Below are 19,854 nucleotides of genomic sequence, written 5' to 3'. Positions count from 1 at the left end.
AATTCAAAGAAAAAATATTGCTTTATCTTTTTTAAATGCTGGCATAAAATATCTAAAGCCAATACCTGAGGAAATTGTCTAGAAAATAAATCACAGATCAATAGATCCATAATAAGTTAAATTAATCTATCATCCCTTCTAAAGGGTGACCTTGGACCTGTACATAAGGCGATCTTCATTTCTCAATAAGTTGTCTTAGGCTGGGTTGTTTTGCAAAAATTCAAATGTAGATAGCATTATCATCAAATGGCTCCCCGTTAAACAACGATTCTAGGACTGTTTCATTCTTTTATTAATTACAATTTTTTATTAACAGAAAAGCACAACTGTCATGTAATGCTTGTCAGCTGACGCACTGAATTGCCATTGATGACAATGTTATACTTGATTTTCTGCAATGCACCCAAACTATGTGTACAATTCTTGTATATTTTTACTCTTCTATAAATATACCAGTTCTAAGCTCGAAAGAATTACGGCATACATTTTTAACTAAAAACATTTGCTAATGGGCAGAAGTATTACTGATTAATATATCATTTTTAATGTTACACATTACAAGAGCGTCCCTGTCTGTACTGTATAAAGTCAAGAGAACTATATCGTCACCCGGTTGGGCAGTGTTGTGATGGGCTGAAGGAAGGGATTTATTAATATGGTATATCTTGAGGAGGCCCGGATTACATGAAGGGAGAAAAACAGTTTCCGGTAACTTGTTCCACAAAAAACGAGTTGGAGAAACAACCCATTCTCATGAAGCTAACATCAACTGTGAACGGATGTTCTACTCACGTCTGTAGAGTTTTGCTTACATGAACGGGAGCATGGGGAACACTGTTGCTAGCTCCTTTGAGCAGGCTCCATTGAAATACTCCTACATTGCATCTGTGCATTAAAGATGGCAATTAGTCTGCAAAGGATTATCAATCAGATGGATTGCCTGTCTTTACACAGAATCCTGTAGGTTTATCAGGTATTTTGAGGCTCTAGCCCAGAGGTGGCTACCAAATAATATGAAATTATTTAATATAAATAAATTAGTCTTTGTAATGAAGACCTTTCCTTATTGGTAAATTCATTTAATGTCCGATTCGAATTTTTCCAACTTTTTCAGTGTTGAGTTGATCCGGACATTGAGGCGATGTTCAAAGTCAAAATCTTTATATTGCGATTGAGATCTGATGAGTAGAAGCTTTCCTTCTGGTCTGGTCTGTAGAAAATATCATCACATGTCAGTACAATAAATAATTTAAGAAAATTACACATAATTATGACTACAGACAAAAACACATAAAATAGCCAACAACTCTCAAGCAGAAAAGGTCCTAAACTCTCAATAGAAAACATGATACAAAAATAAATGCTAATTTCAATAGAATTTTGTTCATTTTGGAGGTAAAACAATTTGTGGGATATTTGAAAATCTATTCATCTCTTGTGAGCATTTTAAAACATATGCATTGGCAACACTGATCCACATTAGCATTAGAACAGATGAAAATGTTCTAATGCAGGTTTTTAATTACTGGTGAATTGTTTATCAGGTGCAACCAGAGATGTATTTTTGCACTTTGGTTCAATACAATAAAATTAGTGATGAGATGCTAACATTTTACCTTGTGTTTTTCAATGTTAAAAGCGGGTAATCTTAAGAACAAAAAATGTCTTGACTCCCATACAAAATGCAGTGCCGCACACGAGGACGGCCAAAGGAAATTACGGAACCTAAAATGGATAAAGGCATTATCTTCAAGCTAATTAATTATAAATGCCTTTGAATCGTTCTCTGTAAACCAGTTCAATAGGAACTGTAAGAATTTATTTTGTGAACGTAACCCAAATAATCTGTACACTGCAAATGCATTCAAAATTGAGTTATTTTTCACGAGGCAAATATTGCTTAGCCGATTCGTTGACGGGGTAACTACGCTCATTCTATTTTAAAATCAGAAAGTTTTCAAAATGGATATTGAAGCGTCAGGTATGTGCTTTAATTTACAATTATTTTTAACGTTAGATGGATATAATATATGTTTTATGAAATCGTATTTTTGTAAAAAAAAAAAAAATTAGATATTATTTTAACTAGTTTTAAAAAAAGTTCCACGACATTTTCCTACTAGTTTGAAAACACATCTTATAATTAATATAATAATTTTAAATGTATATCTCCCCTTTTAAATGGAGCGCTTTCTTTTCAGGTAGTCTTTGCGACCCCGCTTGAAAGGAAATGAAAATTAAGAGAAAGAACCACATATTTATAATGTAAAAAAAACAGTTTTACAAGTGATCTTCATTTTACAGTTTAATCACAATTATACGCCATATTTACCCATCTCATCAATTCAAAATACAGAAATAATTTAATATGAAATATGAAAAGAAATAATTTTGGAATACTACAGTATCCAACCCCTACTAATCCTAAGTAGGTATTGTTCTGAAAGATTTTCTTAGGTCATTATCTATATTTTTAAAATGGACTGCAGTTCCTTATTGTGGAAAAAGCTATAGTTGGACCAAAACAAAAAACCATTCGCTGGGGTCGTCCGGAATGATGCAAAGTGTGGGAGGCGAATATGGCATGGCAAGACACACACTAGCGAACTATTAATAAATCACGCCCTTTCTGTGCATACCAAGAGACCTGCGTCTGCGTACCTTCTTTTGGTTGCGGTCTAGCTACATCAATTAAACAAATGTAGATTTGTTCAACTTACGTCTTCTTCTCTTAACAGCAGCAGAGCCAACTCGTATTGAGCGAAAGCAGAAATATGAACATCTTCGGTGCAAGTTGATCTAAGGTTTAGGCACGTTCTGAAGGCTTCAACCGCATTTGTAAGGAACACGGTTGAGTTTTCAGCATTAATATCCGTATCGTCCACAATGGACAACTTGTTCAGCCGATTGGCTACCACTAGAGATGCAGCCCCTTTAATCAGCCAACTGATCCCCAACATTGGTTCGTGGGCTAGAGATTCCTCACCGTTTATTGGACTGCATGCTGAAAAATATAATCCAATAATTAATCAATTATGTATTGCTGAAAAAAACAAAAATTTCTTGATACATTCCAATAATATATTATTGTGGTAAAAATGAGTAGTTATTTTTTAATGATTAACTAATGTTTATAAGACGAGATTTTTACGCATAGCACAAAGGATAACAAATTATTATAAGCATTAATTACTCGCCTGAATATCCATACAAATTGAAAATATCTCTAGAGCAGAGATGTGCAAAATGGGTACCCAAAACCATTTGAAATGCAAAATGGAAATGGGTCAAAACTTTTCCATTTGAAAATGCAAAATGGGTTTTAGAAAAGCATTTCAAATGCAAAATGCAAATTACCTATTTTCAAAATGCATTGAAAATGCAAAATGGTTTCTCAGGTCAAACAATTAAAATAATTACAGAATTTTTAAACAATTTTTAAACATTTGTCATTTAATAATGGACATAAATGTAGAACAAACATATTACATGATGGTAAATCCAAAAACACCATGACTACAGATTATGAAACCACAAAAAATTTGCGCGGGACTAATGTTGCCAACGTAAAAACATAGAAACTGCTATCTAACATTTAATATTACAGCGTCATGGCCCTATGTTCAGGACCTATTTGAATCAGTATTTTTTTATAATGGTATCACTCAATTGCCAGGGCTCCTACCAGGGAGCAACTTGACAAATGTAAATTATCTCTCATAGCGAGGTTGAGGACCGACTGATATTTGGGGCTTATGAAAAAAAGATGAGTGGAGATGGTAGGAAGAATGTTGCAAAAAAGCATTAAAAATGCAAAATGGTTTTTAGAAAAGCATTTTGCATTTCCATTTGAAATGGATTTATTTGAAATAAAGCACATCTCTGGCCTGCGATTCTGGAGTTAAACGATCAATCGTTTTCGTATGCGCCGTCTTCGAGTGAAAAACTACTAGTCGCCGCGACTAACTTTTTCGAATGTTTCAATTTTACGTATTCTTGAGCGTCGAACGGTCGAAGTTGGTAGAAGAGATGATTATATTGGCACTCCTGTGAATATTGTCTATGTTCCTGATGTTTTTGGGATTTCTATGGTGTGACTGTCAAACAGACAACAGTTATTCGTTATTCAAAACAGAAATGGCTGCGGAACATATTACAAATTGCCAAAAGCAACTCTTAATTAAGCTTGTAAGCTCCGATAAAGACTTAGTAAGTGGGAAATTTTCACCCACTTTTACATTTGCGGAATCCGCGCGGTAAAACAAAAATTGACAGATAGACTAGATTTTGACAGCCAATTCCATAGAAACGCCAACAACTTACCACTCGCTGCCCTGTTTCTACTGGTTGCACCCAGTAGATGTTGTGTGGAATGACTTTTGACGTTTGGCGTCAAAGTATGTACCTTCGACCAATTTCGGGAATAGCAACGACGACCAACGTACGTACTTTCGACGGCGATTACGAGCGCCCTCGATTCAGGAATAGAGCCTCTGCTCCCGAGTAAAGGTGAAAAAAATGTAATAAGCAGTAATTGTCGATTGAGGTACTTTTAAAAAAAAATTTAATCAGAAGGTGCGGGTTCAATTACCATCGGCGGCATTTATGTTTACTCGGGAGATATTTAAAATTTGTATGGATATTTTAGGCGAGTAATTAATGCTTATAATAAATATTATTGTTTTTGATATGGATATGGCCTGCCTTGTGCTTGTAAACAATCAGGCCATAGGCCCATTGTGCTATCCCCCTTGTTTCACCTTATTACTTTAACACTAGCCCAGTCTCTTTTATAAAGTTCAGCAGAGTTGTTGTTGAGTGTTTGGCCATATCTCCTGGTTCTATAACTTGGCTCTCCATATAATCAAAACCTTTTTCCCATTAGTACGGGACATTGACACCATAGAATTACAATGACAGTGTTGAAAAAATAAAAATATAGTAGATTTAAACACATTACGTAGTGTTGGATGGGTACCTTGGATTATGATCAGCAAATCTTCAGAATCACAGCTAGGAAAAGTATTCCATAGAAAAAGCATCTCGTAACAGTACAGCTGCCAATGTACGGCATCCTTAACCCAATCTGCATCCATATCTTCCTTCTCCGGAAGCTTTTCCATTCGACGTTTGATGTATTTTTCTATCTGAGCACCCTGAAAATCAAAAAAATCCATTTACAAAAACATTCATAATTTGATCTAAGGCTGGCTGTACTTAGGATGCATTTTTGTACAAAATTGAGTAGTTTGTATATGTATGAATGGGCATGTGTATTCCCAACCCTTGAAGTAGTATTGAAGCTGGTACACTGCGTATGATTAAGTCATGCGTGTGCACATGTATAGATGTGAAATCCGATACAATCCAGATTTGTTTAGAAAATGTTGTAGTTTCGTACAATGGATATCGAAAAATTGATTAATTAGGTACATGACCACAAATTTTTATGGGATTAAAGTGATTCTAATTATCACCTGCTCGACCATCAAATACCAAAAACCTACGGTATAATATCTTGTCATTATTTAAGTCTGCCATAACATGATAGAATTCACCAATTTCATCTCTTCTAGTGTATATTTCGTTCACCCAATTGGTTCTATAACGGCAAGGACGCCGTAGAAGCCTATGAGTCAGAAAAGATTTTTCCATATGATGCAGATTATTCATTTGACACAAACGTTATCGGAAAAATTTGAAAAGTTACTAGTTTCAATCAAAACAAATGCAATCAATATGCATGCCCGATAAGAAATTAAATCCCGAAAAGAATCGTATGAATATGTGCGATAACAATTTGTATCCAAAGTGCGGCCGGCCTATTGCTTTTCAACCACACAACAGATACCGTTGCATCACCTTGTACCTTACGACCATGGTCAAAACTTTATATATTTTCAGTAATGTAATTATTTAAGTGTGTCTTACCTTATTGTGTGATTTTTCCAGCAAGTTCCTAATATCATTTTTCCCCGTCGACACGGATTTAAGATTGCCATAAGCTCCAGCATTGATGGTAGTTAGGTAGGCATAGAAACTCCTAGACCATTTGCTTTGGTGTCTGAGCTGGAGGAAGCAATTGAACGCTTTCTGGTGATTGAGCGTCAATAAGTGACACCAACCAACTTCATGCAATCCTGGAAACAAATACATATTAGCAGGAGATTTCAAAGTTCAAATACAAGTTAATACACTTAAAAGCCAAACAAAAGTTTTGTGCCATATCTAATGTTGTGTATCCACTTGCGAGCCGAAGCTCGAGCCGAACCATGAATCATGGGAAAGGAACGAACCAACTGCAAACGGAGCAAATCACCACTTGCAGTTGGTTCGTTCGTTTGCCATGATTCGTGGTTCAGCTTGCGCTTCGGCTCGCAAGTGTGTAAATATTTATTTATTTATCTATTCACTTTTACATACAGTTTATAGGTATACATATTGACATTGGGTGCAAGTAATACAGATAGATAGATGTTCCATATATAAAACGGGGTAGTAGAATGAAATGTGATATGCAACTATATACATATACATGATTGAAGCTTAGGTAGTAATGTTCTGTGAACACCTCATTAGGAGAACCTGTGCCGAGGTGTTCGCATGGGTGTTATTCTGCCCTCATAGGTGGAAATACAATATCCTCCTTGGGAGTCTCCACCGTAGTTCCACCCATGGTGGCAGTATTTTACATTATTAGGTTAGAAGTTGTGTTGACATGTTTATCATAATATTATATAGACACAATGTAGTAATTTGAGGTAAGTTACGTATCAAAATGTTCTGTAGACACACTGTAGTACAAGAGTACAGATACATTGTACAAATGTAGAATATGATTTAAACTTCATAATATTATATATGAGTAATGAAAAGGAAAGGCACTTAATGAGCAGTTAAGCTGAGAGGAAAAAAAGCAAAACAGAAGTTATATTACGGTTAATTGTATACCTTAATAGCACTAGTTGTTTTTTCTATTTATTTATTTAAAAACATACATGTACATATATATAAAGTTAACAAGTTATTAGTACAAAAATAAATTTTTACATCACATAGATACTCTATACAGTTTAGGTAATTCTAAAAAAAGTTTTCGGAAATGGATCCACATTTAAAAAAACATATTCCGTTACTATTGTTAAGACATTAAATAACATTATCAAATTCTGACGAAGTGGTCGTAAAAGGTGCGTTTTACTGAACCGTACGTACTATCTTTATTTAATGATTGACTGCTGGCGGAAGATGGGCGATGTCCAGTTAAAACGGTTGAACTGATATCTGAGTGTTATTGGAAAGGGCGATAAGAATAGAGTCACGGTCGCTTTTATTGGGATACCCTAGTGAACCCCTTCGTATCGTATGTAAAATTTTTACCTTCAAGTATAGTGGATATGTTTGGATATATTTATGCACACCAATCACAAAATCACAAAAGTTTTTCAAACAAGTTTGGAACACACACAGCCACTGTCTCCCGTTAACCTGCAAATGCCCAAAGATACTGGGTGTGTGGCGATGTTTATCAATACTGTTTAAATTTAGACTCGCAGTTCAATTTGACAATGTTCTTTCTACGATTTACCTGTACATTAAGGTATAACCTGTACATAATATACTTAAGAACTTACCTAATAGTTTAACATCTGGCAGGGTTGCATTTGAAACTGACAGTTGATAGGCTTCTATGGCACCGGAGATGTTGGGCTGTTAATTATTATACATGCAAAATTTATATCTGAGTACAGAAATAATAATGTTTCATAAATGAAAAAAGTTCTTTATTTTAGTTAATTTCCCTCAAACCACCGTAGTACAAGTGCTACATAAATATGTTTTATTTTCAACTTAATATTATATAATTTATTTATTTATTTAGATGTACGCTTTCAGCTGAAATAAACAAATATTATTATTTGGCCTGTAGCTGATGCTCTCTCCCTCTCTTCTATGCTTTCTTTTTGTTTACCTTACAATCTTCGTCTGTACTGTAATTTAGTTTATATGTTTATTGTCCTGATGAAGGTTGAGATTAACCGAAACCGGTCGACGTGTATAAATCAAATAAAGTGGTTTTAAACAAAGAACTTTTTTCATTTGTATGTATTGCTTTCTTCGATAATAATGTTATAATTTTTTTTCTGAATATGTATTATAACTATGTAATTGATTATTGGAATTCTAGGTAGGTCCTTACCTTAATTCTTTCGACCCTTCCCTTAAAGAACAAAAATAATGCAGAATTCTGAAATTCTACTTCTTCTTCGAGAATTTTGGTGGCCGCTTCGACTCCTGATGCCACAATAACCCCGTCCAAGTTGAAAAAAGGACGAACTATTGTATGGTACCACAAAAGCGCTAACCTGAAAACAACCAAAACGTTAGTAACACAATCAAACTAACAAAGTATGCCTTTTAAATAAAGATTGCTTCATTGATGCCAAATACGTCGATATTCAAATTGATTCTGTTTGATAGCAAGACCGCCCTCCCCACCGGCATGACTATTGGTAAGTTGGTCCTGCTGGGAGACAAAACAGTTTGTGCTGTCGGTGATGGATATAATATAATAGAAATGAATGCTCTCCATGTAAGCTGAGTTTTCAAATCATTCACGAATCAGTCTGAAGTAATATGAAACGATGCGCACCTTCCTTCTGACCGCAGATAATCCATTCCGGTTCATTTAACGTGATCACACTTGGTTTTACGAGACATAGGCCTCAGGGACTTCATTTCTATAGAATTCATTCTACTTTAATCCTTTGTCTTCTATTTTCATGGCTCACTGCCACATATTATTAAATAAAATCACTTACGAAGCCAGAGGAGCCCGCATGTCGGTTCCCCTCCTGGAATAGTTCAGGCTCTCAATGGCCGAGGCCTGGTCCCCCTCGAAGCCTAGCATGTTGGCCCATCGCAGGATGCTGGGCGGGGCGAGGGAAACGCACAATTTGAACACCCCATAGCCAAAACACACGGCAGACATCAGACGGAGGACCGCGTCTGGCTCTATGTTGTTCCAGCTGGAAAGAAACAACCATTTTTAATTTGCTTTCACAAAAATATAATAGATAAACCATGATAAAACAGAACATTGAAGAAAAGGGAAAAAACATAATAAACAAACAACAAACCTAACCTAACCAAATATCATTTAAATTAACCTAACCTATTATTTTATCATGTTCTGTTTTGTTCTGTTTTATCCGGTTACCCATTGATCACATAATCATCTTTAAACGATGTACGATTTGATAATGTATAAATGTGAATGAAGCTAAGAGTCTGTGCCAAGAGCGAGTTGTTTGGCAGGATGGTTAGTTAGTTAATTACATGTATTATAAATGAACGACTAGATATAGCTGAGGACATTGACTGAAGAGAAATTTATTTATTTTTTGTTGGTAATGAGAAAAAACTAGAAATAAAAAAAGGATAGTACATAAGCATGAATAATCCATTATAAACGGCTTCATACGAGCGTGAGTTTGCATTTGAAAATCTGTTTATAGGAACGGAACCGGGTCGATGAAACGTTCGGGAGCTGCTTATGAAGGGTACTTTCACGCGCACGTGTTTCGACCAGTAAGTTTCGCAGCCCAACGGGATCACAACTAAGAGCTTAACTAGTGTGGCCCATCACAGTTAGGAAATTTTTTGCCGGTTGCAAGCGGATAAAGTAATAACAATAGGACAAGAAAATATGTTAGGAAGATAATGCCAGGTCAAAGACTGAACAAGGTATTTATGAAGTCCACGATTTAAGTCACGTCAATGTCAATAGAAAACATCACTTAGGACGGGTTGTTTCGGAGAATTTGAACAATTCATCAAATTTCAACGTTCATTTTCAGGTTCTGTGAAAGTCCTATTCAAGTTCTGTTATTATATCATTGTAGGCTAGTTGCTTGACAAAACTGAAATAAAAACAGAACTTGAAAAAATCTTTCAAAGAACTTGAAAATGAACGTTGAAATTTGATGAATTGTTCAAATTCTCCGAAACAACCCGTCCTTAGACAGGTTGTTTTACAGAAATTCATCAATTCTTCAAATTTCAACGTTAAAATTCAAGTTCTGTTATTATTTCATCATGGGCCGGGTGTTTCACAGTACTTGAATATTATCTTAAATTTGATGAAATTTTCAAATTTCAAAGTTGATTTTCAAGTTCTGTGAAGGTTCTATTCAAGTTCTGCCATTATTTCAGTTTTGTAAAAACAACGTAAGTAACGATATAATAACAGAACTTGAATAGAACCTTCACAGAACTTAAAAATAAACTCTGAAATTTGATGAATTGTTCAAATTCTGTGAAACAACCCGTCCAATCTGACAAAAATCACCAAAAAATTCAAGAACTTGACAATCCATTGACAAGGACGGGTTTTTTAGGAGAACATTAATTTTCATTATCTTATTCAAGTTCTGTTATTGTATCATTATAAGCCAGTTGCTTGACAGAACTGAAATAAATACAGAACTCTAAAAAATCTTTCATAGAACTTGAAAATGAACGTTGAAATTTGATGAATTGTTCAAATTCTCCGAAACAACACGTCCTTAGTAGAGTGGTACGAGCTCGAACTTTAAAAAATTGGAACATTGGATGTGTTGAGGAAAATATCAAATTAAAACAAAATCTTTTCAAATCCACACAAACAATTGAGTAAGTACAGTAGAATCACTTAGTACAGTAGAATCGGTACTCTGTCTATTGTGTGGGAACAAATATATTCAAAAGTGCGGTCTTCAAAATGATTTGCCTGTACCTACCTATAATATATTTTAGTGTTGCTTACTTTGCAAGTCATTTTTAAAAGTGGAACTTATGCAACTCAATTTACATCCCGTCGTTTTTCACAGGTGACAAGTATAAAATATGAAAAAAATCAACTTACTCTTCATCGTTTTCTTTTTTAAGGCCAATAAGAGATGTTGCACTCTCATAAATTGCAGAACTAAAATTGTTGATGGAAGAAAATAGAGAAACTGACTTTCTCATTGAGCTGCGGCAACTTCTACTCAGCATATCACTACTGCCGTTACGTGAAGTACGTAAAGAATTTGGACGGACACCGTTTGGTGTTTGGATGGACAAACTGTACGTTGAACAGCTCATGTTTCTCGGACGATCCATATCGCTTCCTTCATCATCATTTTCTAAATATCTTGCTTCATAACTCTCCATTTTGAATCCATCTTGTTCTTTGCAGTCCGTATTAGAAAAATCCGAAAATGTTTTACTAGAGCAAGTGTATAAGTTATGGTACAGATTCTTGTTGTCGGGTATTTTCGGTAAATTTGATGCTTTGACAAGATTGTCTGGCTTTTGATTGTTCAGTGTTTGATTGTTGACGGTCGTGTAATTGTTGTTTTGAAGAGGGGGATCGCTCTCTGATATGCTCCAAGATGAACATGAAATGGTCGTAGGAGAACTGGCAGAACTGGTTTTTACCCCATTATTAAGCGAACCTGAAAAAAAAAAATCATTACAATTCTACTAACTTTTATAGATCTGACTAAAATCCAAATTTATGACTCCCCTCCGCTCGGGTGTGATTTTTGTCCCAACTGCCCACTGGCTTTGAGACTATGGCTTCCCTAATTTCATTATCTTGTGAGGCTGAAAGGAGTGTAAATAAGGTTGGGAAGTACCGTCAGGCCCTGTGCAGGCGCAATTGGAGCAGTCCGCTCCAACTTGGCGTCAACTTGCCAAGGCACCAAGGCACTGATAATACATAACACCTAACACAGCGCTTGTGATTTTACTAGTGCAAGGCGCTGTTTGGCTCCGGGCCGGGCTTGAGCACCTGGCAACAGTTAAAAGCCATTTCAAGCAATGGTGGTTTTTCAAGAGGGTGATGCCGACAATATCCACCACTCAGGAACGTGCTGCAATATGCTATATAATTATTTTATATGAAATAAAAAACATAATTTAAATGGGTAAATTTTATTTCATTCCTGTATTTGAACCCAAGAACTTTGAACTCTAGGTCGTCAAAATAAAAGTGAAACAAATGAAAGTATGAATAATAATTTTATCTTGTGTTCAGAAGTCTACACACCTGTGCAATATACCAGTTTATCAGAATTCATACAACAATGAGAGATAAAAAGACTTCAAAGTGCATTATCCCAGTTTGACTTATGACAGTGTTGTTGTGAGTCATAAGTCATAATCCCGCAAATTTTCTGGGTCGTAAGTCATAATCACACTAATTTTCTAAGAGTCCATTTGATTGAAACCGGAGGAGGAACTAACAAAGAATTAGGGCCGGCCCTGACCCAAACGGCACCTGGCACAAGTAACAACCTCAAACGCCCTGTATTAGGTTTTAGGTATTGTCAGCAGCTTGGCAAGGCACCCGGAGCGGACTGTTCCAATTGTGCCTGCACAGGGCCGGCCCTGTGGAGAATGGTTAAAGTTGGCAATTATCCTACCTTGTTGAGTATTAAAAGGCACAAAACTTAATTAAATAATAACACAATATCAGTTCCAGGGTCAAATCTGCCAAAATTAGATTATTAAGAGTAGTGGTAGGAGTTACAAAATAGGATCAAATGAGAAGTTCGAGGAGCCGAGATGGGATTAGTATGGAACGTCGCAATTGAAGTGGCTAAGGCACTTATTAAGAAAGCCAGAAAAATTCTGGCGGCAGTTCCAAGGGGAAGACGCCCAGAGGGCCCCCCCAGGCAAAGTTGGGGAAAGTTACTACAGATGCTGTGCGAGGAGAGGCTATACCTGTAATGGATGGAGGCCGCTGAAATAGCCCTCGACAGGGACACCCGGAGGCGCCTTGTCGGCAAATTGGGTTTTCAACCTCAATAGGACAATGGAAAGAAGATGAGATAATAAGACAAAGTAAACTTACCATTATACTTCTTATTCAATGATAGCAACTGATCGTAAGTGTGTTGGTAGATCTTCCAAGCTCTTCTTAGGGTCCACCCACCTTTCATATAGGAAGTAAAATCATTTCGCAGGAACGTAAGGAAGGATTGGCAGACCAAAGAGTCAGCCAGTACTATTCTCTCTTCTAAGGATTGCTCTAAGCTCTTGTCATCAGATTGGGAGATAAACTTATTCTTTATTGACTTCATCCACCCGATCTGTGTAATGCACTGTTCCTCAATTTTTTTAATATCAGCAATAGCATCGGTTACTTTACAATCATCGAAACACATAAGGGCATTCTGAAAAAAATAAAAAACTGGTTGGTTAGTTAAAAAATGCAATTACTTAGAAAAACAATGCCTTTGTATTAATGTTGGATGAAATGATTTTTATTGAAAATGGATGAAATGATTTTTATTACACCGTATTGAAGACTTACCATAAACGTAACATAACATATCCCGGCTGTCATGTGAATATTCGGAGGACTGTTGTTGAAGAGATGTTCAGCTTCCTTGTTTTTATCATTTAGTAATAATATTATTCCACGTCTCGCTTCCATCCATTCCGGCTCATTTGAACTCATGATTATCTCAAAGGAATTTTCGTTTATAAAATATTTGTAGGAACAAGGCACGAAATACGGAATATTTTCAAAATTAACCCAAAGCAAGGAGTAGAAGACGTTTTAGCACGAAATGGAAAGCGAAGGAACACAATAATTTAACAGCGCAATACTACATGCTAAGAAAAAGTCCGTTTATTTTTCATTGTGATATTTTAATATTTTATAACCACTAATAGCGTATAAATGCATTACGGCGTGAAGCAGACCTTTTCCGTACACTTATCGATTTATATGCGGCAAACATTGCGTTAGGGGTTGAAGAGTCGGCATTTCAAAACATGTGACGTCAATCGATAATATCAGTGATATCAGACGTCATCGAGAAGGGAGTGTGAGGGGGTGAGAAATAAAAAAAAGATACGGAACACGCGTACCTACGACTACCTACGACGCACACTCAACGCTTTATTTATAAACAATAATCGATTAATCTTAATGAAATTGAAACCAGTTTAATCTACCTACATAATAATTAAATTATATTTAAAATTCTGTTTATTTGAATAGACGCCATAAATTTAAAAATATTTTTATCATTATTTGTGGGTAAGAACTCGGTTTTTGACGTTCGCCATATTTTAATATTCAACGCCCTCTTCACAAAACATAAACAAGTTAACTGTCAGTTTGACGTTTATGGTTTGACGGATGAAAGATAGATGAAAGTAAATAGTGGTACAGACAACAGAGTCGATAATAAAAAAAGACCATCTAGAAATCCTACTTATCAATTGTTATCATTTGTGCATATTCTTTTGGCCATGGTGACAAAAATGCATCCACTGGATGTTAACATTTTCATCCCAGAATTCTGGAACCTAGACAAGCATACCCGAATCAAAGGTTTTGTTTCGAAAAGTTTTGACAATATTTTGGGTTTGTATATTTACGATAAATATAACGAAAATATCAATGCAAAATTACCACGAGGTTGTTGCAGCGAATGGACGGAACTGAACCAGGGTGGTATCTTAGATGGCGATATTTGCAAGAAAAATAACCTTTCTCGTGAATCGATGAGTTCCAACTATGTCTTATTGGAGATGGAAAATGAGAAAGTCACTTTGAAGAATCTAAAATTAAATGGTCAAATTGTAGATCTACCTATGATGGTAAGGAGTAGTGTTGTCATGTTTTACGATTACGCTTCAATATTAAAATCAGAAGCGTTTTTTAATAATCAACCCGAGCAATCTACGACCATCAAGAATGAATCAACGAACAGCAACCAGTTTGCCCTGCTAAAAAATATCATCAAACATGATAACTGCATTTGTCCTGAACAGAACAAAATAAATGATAGTGACTCTCTGAATTATGTGAAGAAATTCAAAGCATTCCATATTGTTTCAAATATTTTTGAATCCTTCTGTTCTTACTCAAATTTGTGCGTTCAGTTTAGCAGTTTTACAAACTCTATCAATTGGATTTGGTACTGCATATGGAAAGAAAGAAAGGTAGCATTCTAAATTATGATTTTAATTTGTTGCCATAAAAATTATGATGAAACTTTCATAATTGTAACAACCTTTTTGTTTCAGATATCCGTTAAGACCGGAAACTTGTTGACGTCCATGCTGCTTGACCTTTTAGGAGGGCTGATTGTACTACACTGCATAAATCAATGGACTCTTAACCCTGTGAATGAGCTTTTTGATATTATAGAGGTATACATTCTATTGTAAATTATACAGGGTGTATCGGCACGTACCCGACAAACTTTAACCAGCTATTCCTTAGCATATTTGGAGTAAAAAATCTTATGTGCACTTTGCTGTCCGGTAACGTTTTTTTTTAATAAAAAATTTATTATTCATATTTTCACCACATGTCACCACTGTTTTATCCTTTGACAAAGTTTGAAAACCCATCTGGCAAATATTTTATTCGAATTCCGTTGAATAATGCACGTGTGTACCTATATTGGCGCACGTTTACAGTCACAACGAAATAGCACGGCACCATTCGTCTCATTTTTAACTATTATTATTTAGTGTGTGCGAAAGAGCGAAGACGCTTTTTGACATACTTGCTTATAACAGCTGTTGAACACGAAACGCATGCCAATGACAGTGATGTAGTGTGGAAATTTAAAAAAATTTTGTTTTTAATTGAAAAAAAAATGCTACCGGACAGCAAAGTGCCCATAACATTTTTTACTCCAAATGTGCTAAGGAATAGCTGGTTAAAGTTTGTCGGGTTAGTGCCGATACACCCTGTATAGTACATAAAAGTAATACATAATTGCAATTCCCCCCTATATACCCTTATTTCAAGAAAGACATTATTTATTAAAGCGGAGACAGTATACAGATAGTTCTCGTGAGCAATTGTGCCATCTCCCATTTCACTTCACTCCTTTCAGTATATTTCCAGGTCCAGTGAGTGTCACTTTTTTCCCTCGCATTGATCCCCTGGAGGATTCTGTAGCGGTAAAGGTATTCCCATCGGAAGTCCCCCTTTGTTTGGGTTCCCTGAAGGTCCCACGAAGGAAGAGTCCACCGAGGTGGCCTAAGCTCTCCTCTCAACTCCCATTAGCTCCCCCAAAGGCCCCTATTTTTTTTGTTTGAACTGTCGATTTTTTGGTCCCAGGAGAGAAGAATCTAGGGAAATATAAGATCCACCCCAACAGAGAGTACTGGGGTAGAGTCTAAATACGCCGAGATGCGACCCTATATCTCGGAGGCACCATTCATGACACTGTTCCCCAGTATCATTCAGCCTGGGCATAGTAGCTAACACCTTGGCTCGGCTTGCAGGCCGAGTTTCCACACGCTGAGCGATGGGTTCGCCTCGCTCCCTAAGCTTAGGAAGTCATAATATTGTTTGAATTTCTATTTTGTAGTGCAATATTGATGTTTATTTTAATAATTAGTTGCTTACTTATATTTTCAGTTGATTGTGGACAATTTACGCGCTTTGCTAAAATGGTTGATGGGCTCCCCAGCCGGTCTAAAATTGAATCATGCCTTCAATAACATGTTGGGGAAGTTCTTCTTGTATCACATTGAGCTCTGGTGGATGTTTTTAGGTAATACAACATGTTTATAAATGCACCTTTATTAAGTTTTGCTATAGAAATGAGATCCTTTAGGCGAATGTGTGGTAAAACCATGTATGACCCTATGAAAAATGTCTATATAATCAAAGAGTGCAAGGCTGATATAAGCATAAGTAAGCTGAGTAAGATTAAGAAAGGGATGCTTAGTTGCTTTAGGCATGTAGAGGGGAGGAAACGAAGAAAGGAGTGTAAGGAGAATGTACAATGCGAATGTGCAAGGTAGAAGAAGTGGCACGATCAAATCAACCAAATACTTGAGTGCGGCAATTTCTTGCTGGCAAGAGATTTTACAGTACAGCTAGAGCGTAAGTGAGGATTACCCAAATGGGAGAATATGAAAAATATTAAGAGCGCTCTTGGTTTAGATTAGGTTTAGAAGGGCAAGCACAATGCAGTTGGGAACATATCGATAGAGCTACGCAAAAACTTGCAGTCTTATTTTAGAATGTATTTTGCATCTATATAACAGTCATGTACCCATGATTTAAATTTACTATCCTAAGAAATACTTAACTATGTATCTGTATTTTATGTTTTTGCAGTAATAACGAAGAATATTGTTGAAATGGTGCTCCAGATATTTCAGTACGTAGGAATGTTGGGAATATCTTTTCAAGCGGCCATTTTAGCAGATATGCTATCATTAGCGAGTTTCCATATTTACTGTATCTACACATACGCAGCCAGGTATAATTTTAAAACTTAATAATGTGATTTTATTTTATAGAAGAGCATTTCTTTTATATTTAAGCATATTAAAGAAGTAAGTACCTAGAAAGTAGGTACTTTTTTCAGAACATTTATCCATGGTAAAAATTATTTTAAGTGATATATTTATTTTATTTTTAGGCTATATAGTATACAGATAAGTGGACTGATAGCATTGTGGAGACTGTTTCTGGGTAGGAAACACAATCCCTTACGTGGAGGGGTGGATTCTTGTCAGTATGACCATCATCAGCTGTTTATTGGAACTCTAGCCTTCACGATTTTACTGTTTCTGTTGCCTACCACGGCCCTCTATTATGTGGTTTTTACAACAGTGAGTCTACTTTAACCCCAGTGCATATTGAAATATAAACTATGTATATTTTTATAATATTGAGTTTTTATGACAATACTGTTTTTTCAGTTCAGAGTCATTTTGGTTATGATGGGAGGATTTCTTACATGGCTCCGTTACATTATACAATCATTTCCATTGTATTTAATTGTACTATGGCTGTTTAAATCTAAAAGAATAGCGGGTAAATTATATTCTTTACTTTTCACTACATATTTATAATAATGATATCAAATTACTCTCCGTTGTTTTTCTTTTATTTCTTCCCCTTCTTATAATTAAACATCCCTGGTCTAGGGTGGGACAAATTCCTACCTTTGGAGATGTAAAATGATTTTAAACAGGTCACCTTCGAAGTTTTCACACTTTTTACCATATTATACTTAATAAATAATATTATGTTGTTAATCTTTCAGGTGAAATAAAAATATCCTTAATCCCCTCAAGGGAAGCACAGAATAAGCCGACATTACTGCGGGTTCATCTTCAGACTGCTTCTATATTCCGACTTATTGGAAAATACCGCCCTCCTCCATTTTCTAAACCTGTAGCAGTTGAATGGGGAGAAATAATATCCAGCCTGATAAGAGGGAAACTGCTCTACCCAGTGTAGTTTATTTGTCTTTTATTAAATAATTTATTAATAAACAACTTTGACATGGCTATTTTTTTATCACAAAAATACCTTTTTCTATTAATAAAATAATAAATTATGGATCAGTAAGTTACTATAGGGTGTTAAGGGGCGTACTTGATTTACTTTAACCAGTGATTCCTGATATTATTTGGAGTAAAAAAAAAATAAGGAAATTTTAGTCTACTGCGACATTTTTGATTTTTTTGTTTTGTTTTTCAACAAAAAACATAGAAAATAGGGTCGATGTAAGGGTTGGGCAGTTACCTGGCTGAGTGACCAGTGACGACATTTGGAAGATTTAAAAAAAATTGTTTTTGAAAATAAAAATTGAAAAAAAAAATCACCGGAGACCAAAATTTCATTTACATTTTTTACTCCAAATAATGTCAGGAATCACTGGTTAACACCCTGTATACATTATACTATAGTGTACATGGTGTCTCAGAAGTCAACGTCTCCCTTGAAGGGCTGACAGGCCAACTCGCAGCGGATCAAAATATCATAATATGACTTTAGTAAAATGTGCTTAGTCCTTTGTCCCTTTCAAGATATTGGCACTTTTATGAATTTCGTAAAAACCACACCTTTGATCAGTTTTTTCGAGTGCCACAGTTACAAAATTCCATATTCTAAATTCCGTAATTTTTATTACGCAACCATGAATCGTCCTGTTATTTATTGAAGTCCAAAATAAAACTAACAGTGCCTATAATCTTTGGAGAAAATACATTTTATGAGTTACCTATTAACAGAGATGTGCTTTATTTCAAATAAATCCATTTCAAATGGAAATGCAAAATGGGTATTTTCCATTTTGCATGTTAAATGCTTTTCTAAAAACCATTTTGCATTTTGCATTTTAAATGCTTTTCTCAATGCATTTTCCCTTTTAAATGCTTTTTTGCAACATTCTTCCTACTATCTCCACTCATCTTTTTTTCATAAGCCCCAAATATCAGTCGGTCCTCAACCTCGCTATGAAAGATAATTTACATTTGTCAAGTTGCTCCCTGGTAGGAGCCCTGGCAATTGAGTGATACCATTACAAAAAATACTGATTCAAATACTGAACATGGGGTCATGACGCTGTAATATTAAATGTTAGATAGCAGTTTCTATGTTTTTACGTTGGCAACATTAGTCCTGCGCAAATTTTTTGTAGTTTCATAATCTGTAGTCGTGGTGTTTTTGGATTTACCATCATGTAATATGTTTGTTCTACATCGATGTCCATTATTAAATGACAAAATTGTTTAAAAACTCTATAATCATTTTGATTGTTTGACCTCAGAAACCATTTTGCATTTTCAATGCATTTTGAAAATAGGTATTTTGCATTTGAAATGCTTTTCTAAAAACCATTTTGCATTTTGCATTTTCAAATGGAAATGTTGTGACCCATTTCCATTTTGCATTTCAAATGGTTTTGGATACCCATTTTGCACATCTCTGGTTATTAATTAGTTAACTTTGACTCATACATCTAAAAACAATGTTTCATACTAATCTGGCAAGTTATTCAAAAATAAATATTAGCGTAGTTTTTGAAATGGTATAAT

General features: G+C 35.4%; 2 protein-coding genes across 2 annotated transcripts; one reads left to right on the top strand and one right to left on the bottom strand.

The window, feature by feature from the left end:
• Positions 1-739: 739 nt before the first annotated feature.
• LOC149419259 (tetratricopeptide repeat protein 39C-like) lies at positions 740-13,739 on the bottom strand. The gene is made up of 10 exons (XM_089637757.1): positions 13,346-13,739; positions 12,884-13,205; positions 10,907-11,480; positions 8,823-9,029; positions 8,201-8,366; positions 7,635-7,710; positions 5,932-6,140; positions 4,979-5,156; positions 2,721-3,004; positions 740-1,210 (listed from the first exon to the last, which is right to left on the bottom strand). The coding sequence occupies exons 1-10, from the start codon at positions 13,490-13,492 to the stop codon at positions 1,076-1,078; spliced, it is 2,298 nt and encodes a 765-aa protein (XP_089493883.1). The 5' UTR covers positions 13,493-13,739; the 3' UTR covers positions 740-1,075.
• Positions 13,740-14,154: 415 nt separating this feature from the next.
• Positions 14,155-18,312, top strand: PIG-Q (phosphatidylinositol glycan anchor biosynthesis class Q). The gene is made up of 7 exons (XM_089637756.1): positions 14,155-14,991; positions 15,076-15,201; positions 16,430-16,565; positions 17,138-17,282; positions 17,445-17,637; positions 17,728-17,842; positions 18,075-18,312. Exons 1-7 carry the CDS (start codon positions 14,194-14,196, stop codon positions 18,269-18,271), a joined length of 1,710 nt encoding a protein of 569 aa, XP_089493882.1. The 5' UTR covers positions 14,155-14,193; the 3' UTR covers positions 18,272-18,312.
• Positions 18,313-19,854: the final 1,542 nt, after the last annotated feature.

The sequence above is a fragment of the Hesperophylax consimilis genome, chromosome 12 (assembly GCF_061612785.1).
Source record: "Hesperophylax consimilis isolate HC1 chromosome 12, BYU_Hcon_1.0, whole genome shotgun sequence".
Taxonomy (NCBI): Eukaryota; Metazoa; Arthropoda; class Insecta; order Trichoptera; family Limnephilidae; genus Hesperophylax; species Hesperophylax consimilis.
The sequence above is the reverse complement of the archived record's forward strand: the minus strand, read 5'-3'. Positions and strand labels throughout refer to the sequence as shown.

Coding starts and splice junctions, on each gene's coding strand:
- LOC149419259 (XM_089637757.1), bottom strand. CDS start 13,492: ATGAGTTCAAATGAGCCGGAATGGATGGAAGCGAGACGTGGAATAATA. Junction 6,141..7,634: donor GCCAGATGTTAAACTATTAG/GTAAGTTCTTAA, acceptor ATTTGTTTCCAG/GATTGCATGAAGTTGGTTGG. Junction 5,157..5,931: donor TGGAAAAATCACACAATAAG/GTAAGACACACT, acceptor TTTGATTTTCAG/GGTGCTCAGATAGAAAAATA.
- PIG-Q (XM_089637756.1), top strand. CDS start 14,194: ATGAAAGTAAATAGTGGTACAGACAACAGAGTCGATAATAAAAAAAGA. Junction 14,992..15,075: donor GCATATGGAAAGAAAGAAAG/GTAGCATTCTAA, acceptor TTTTTGTTTCAG/ATATCCGTTAAGACCGGAAA. Junction 17,843..18,074: donor TAAATCTAAAAGAATAGCGG/GTAAATTATATT, acceptor TTAATCTTTCAG/GTGAAATAAAAATATCCTTA.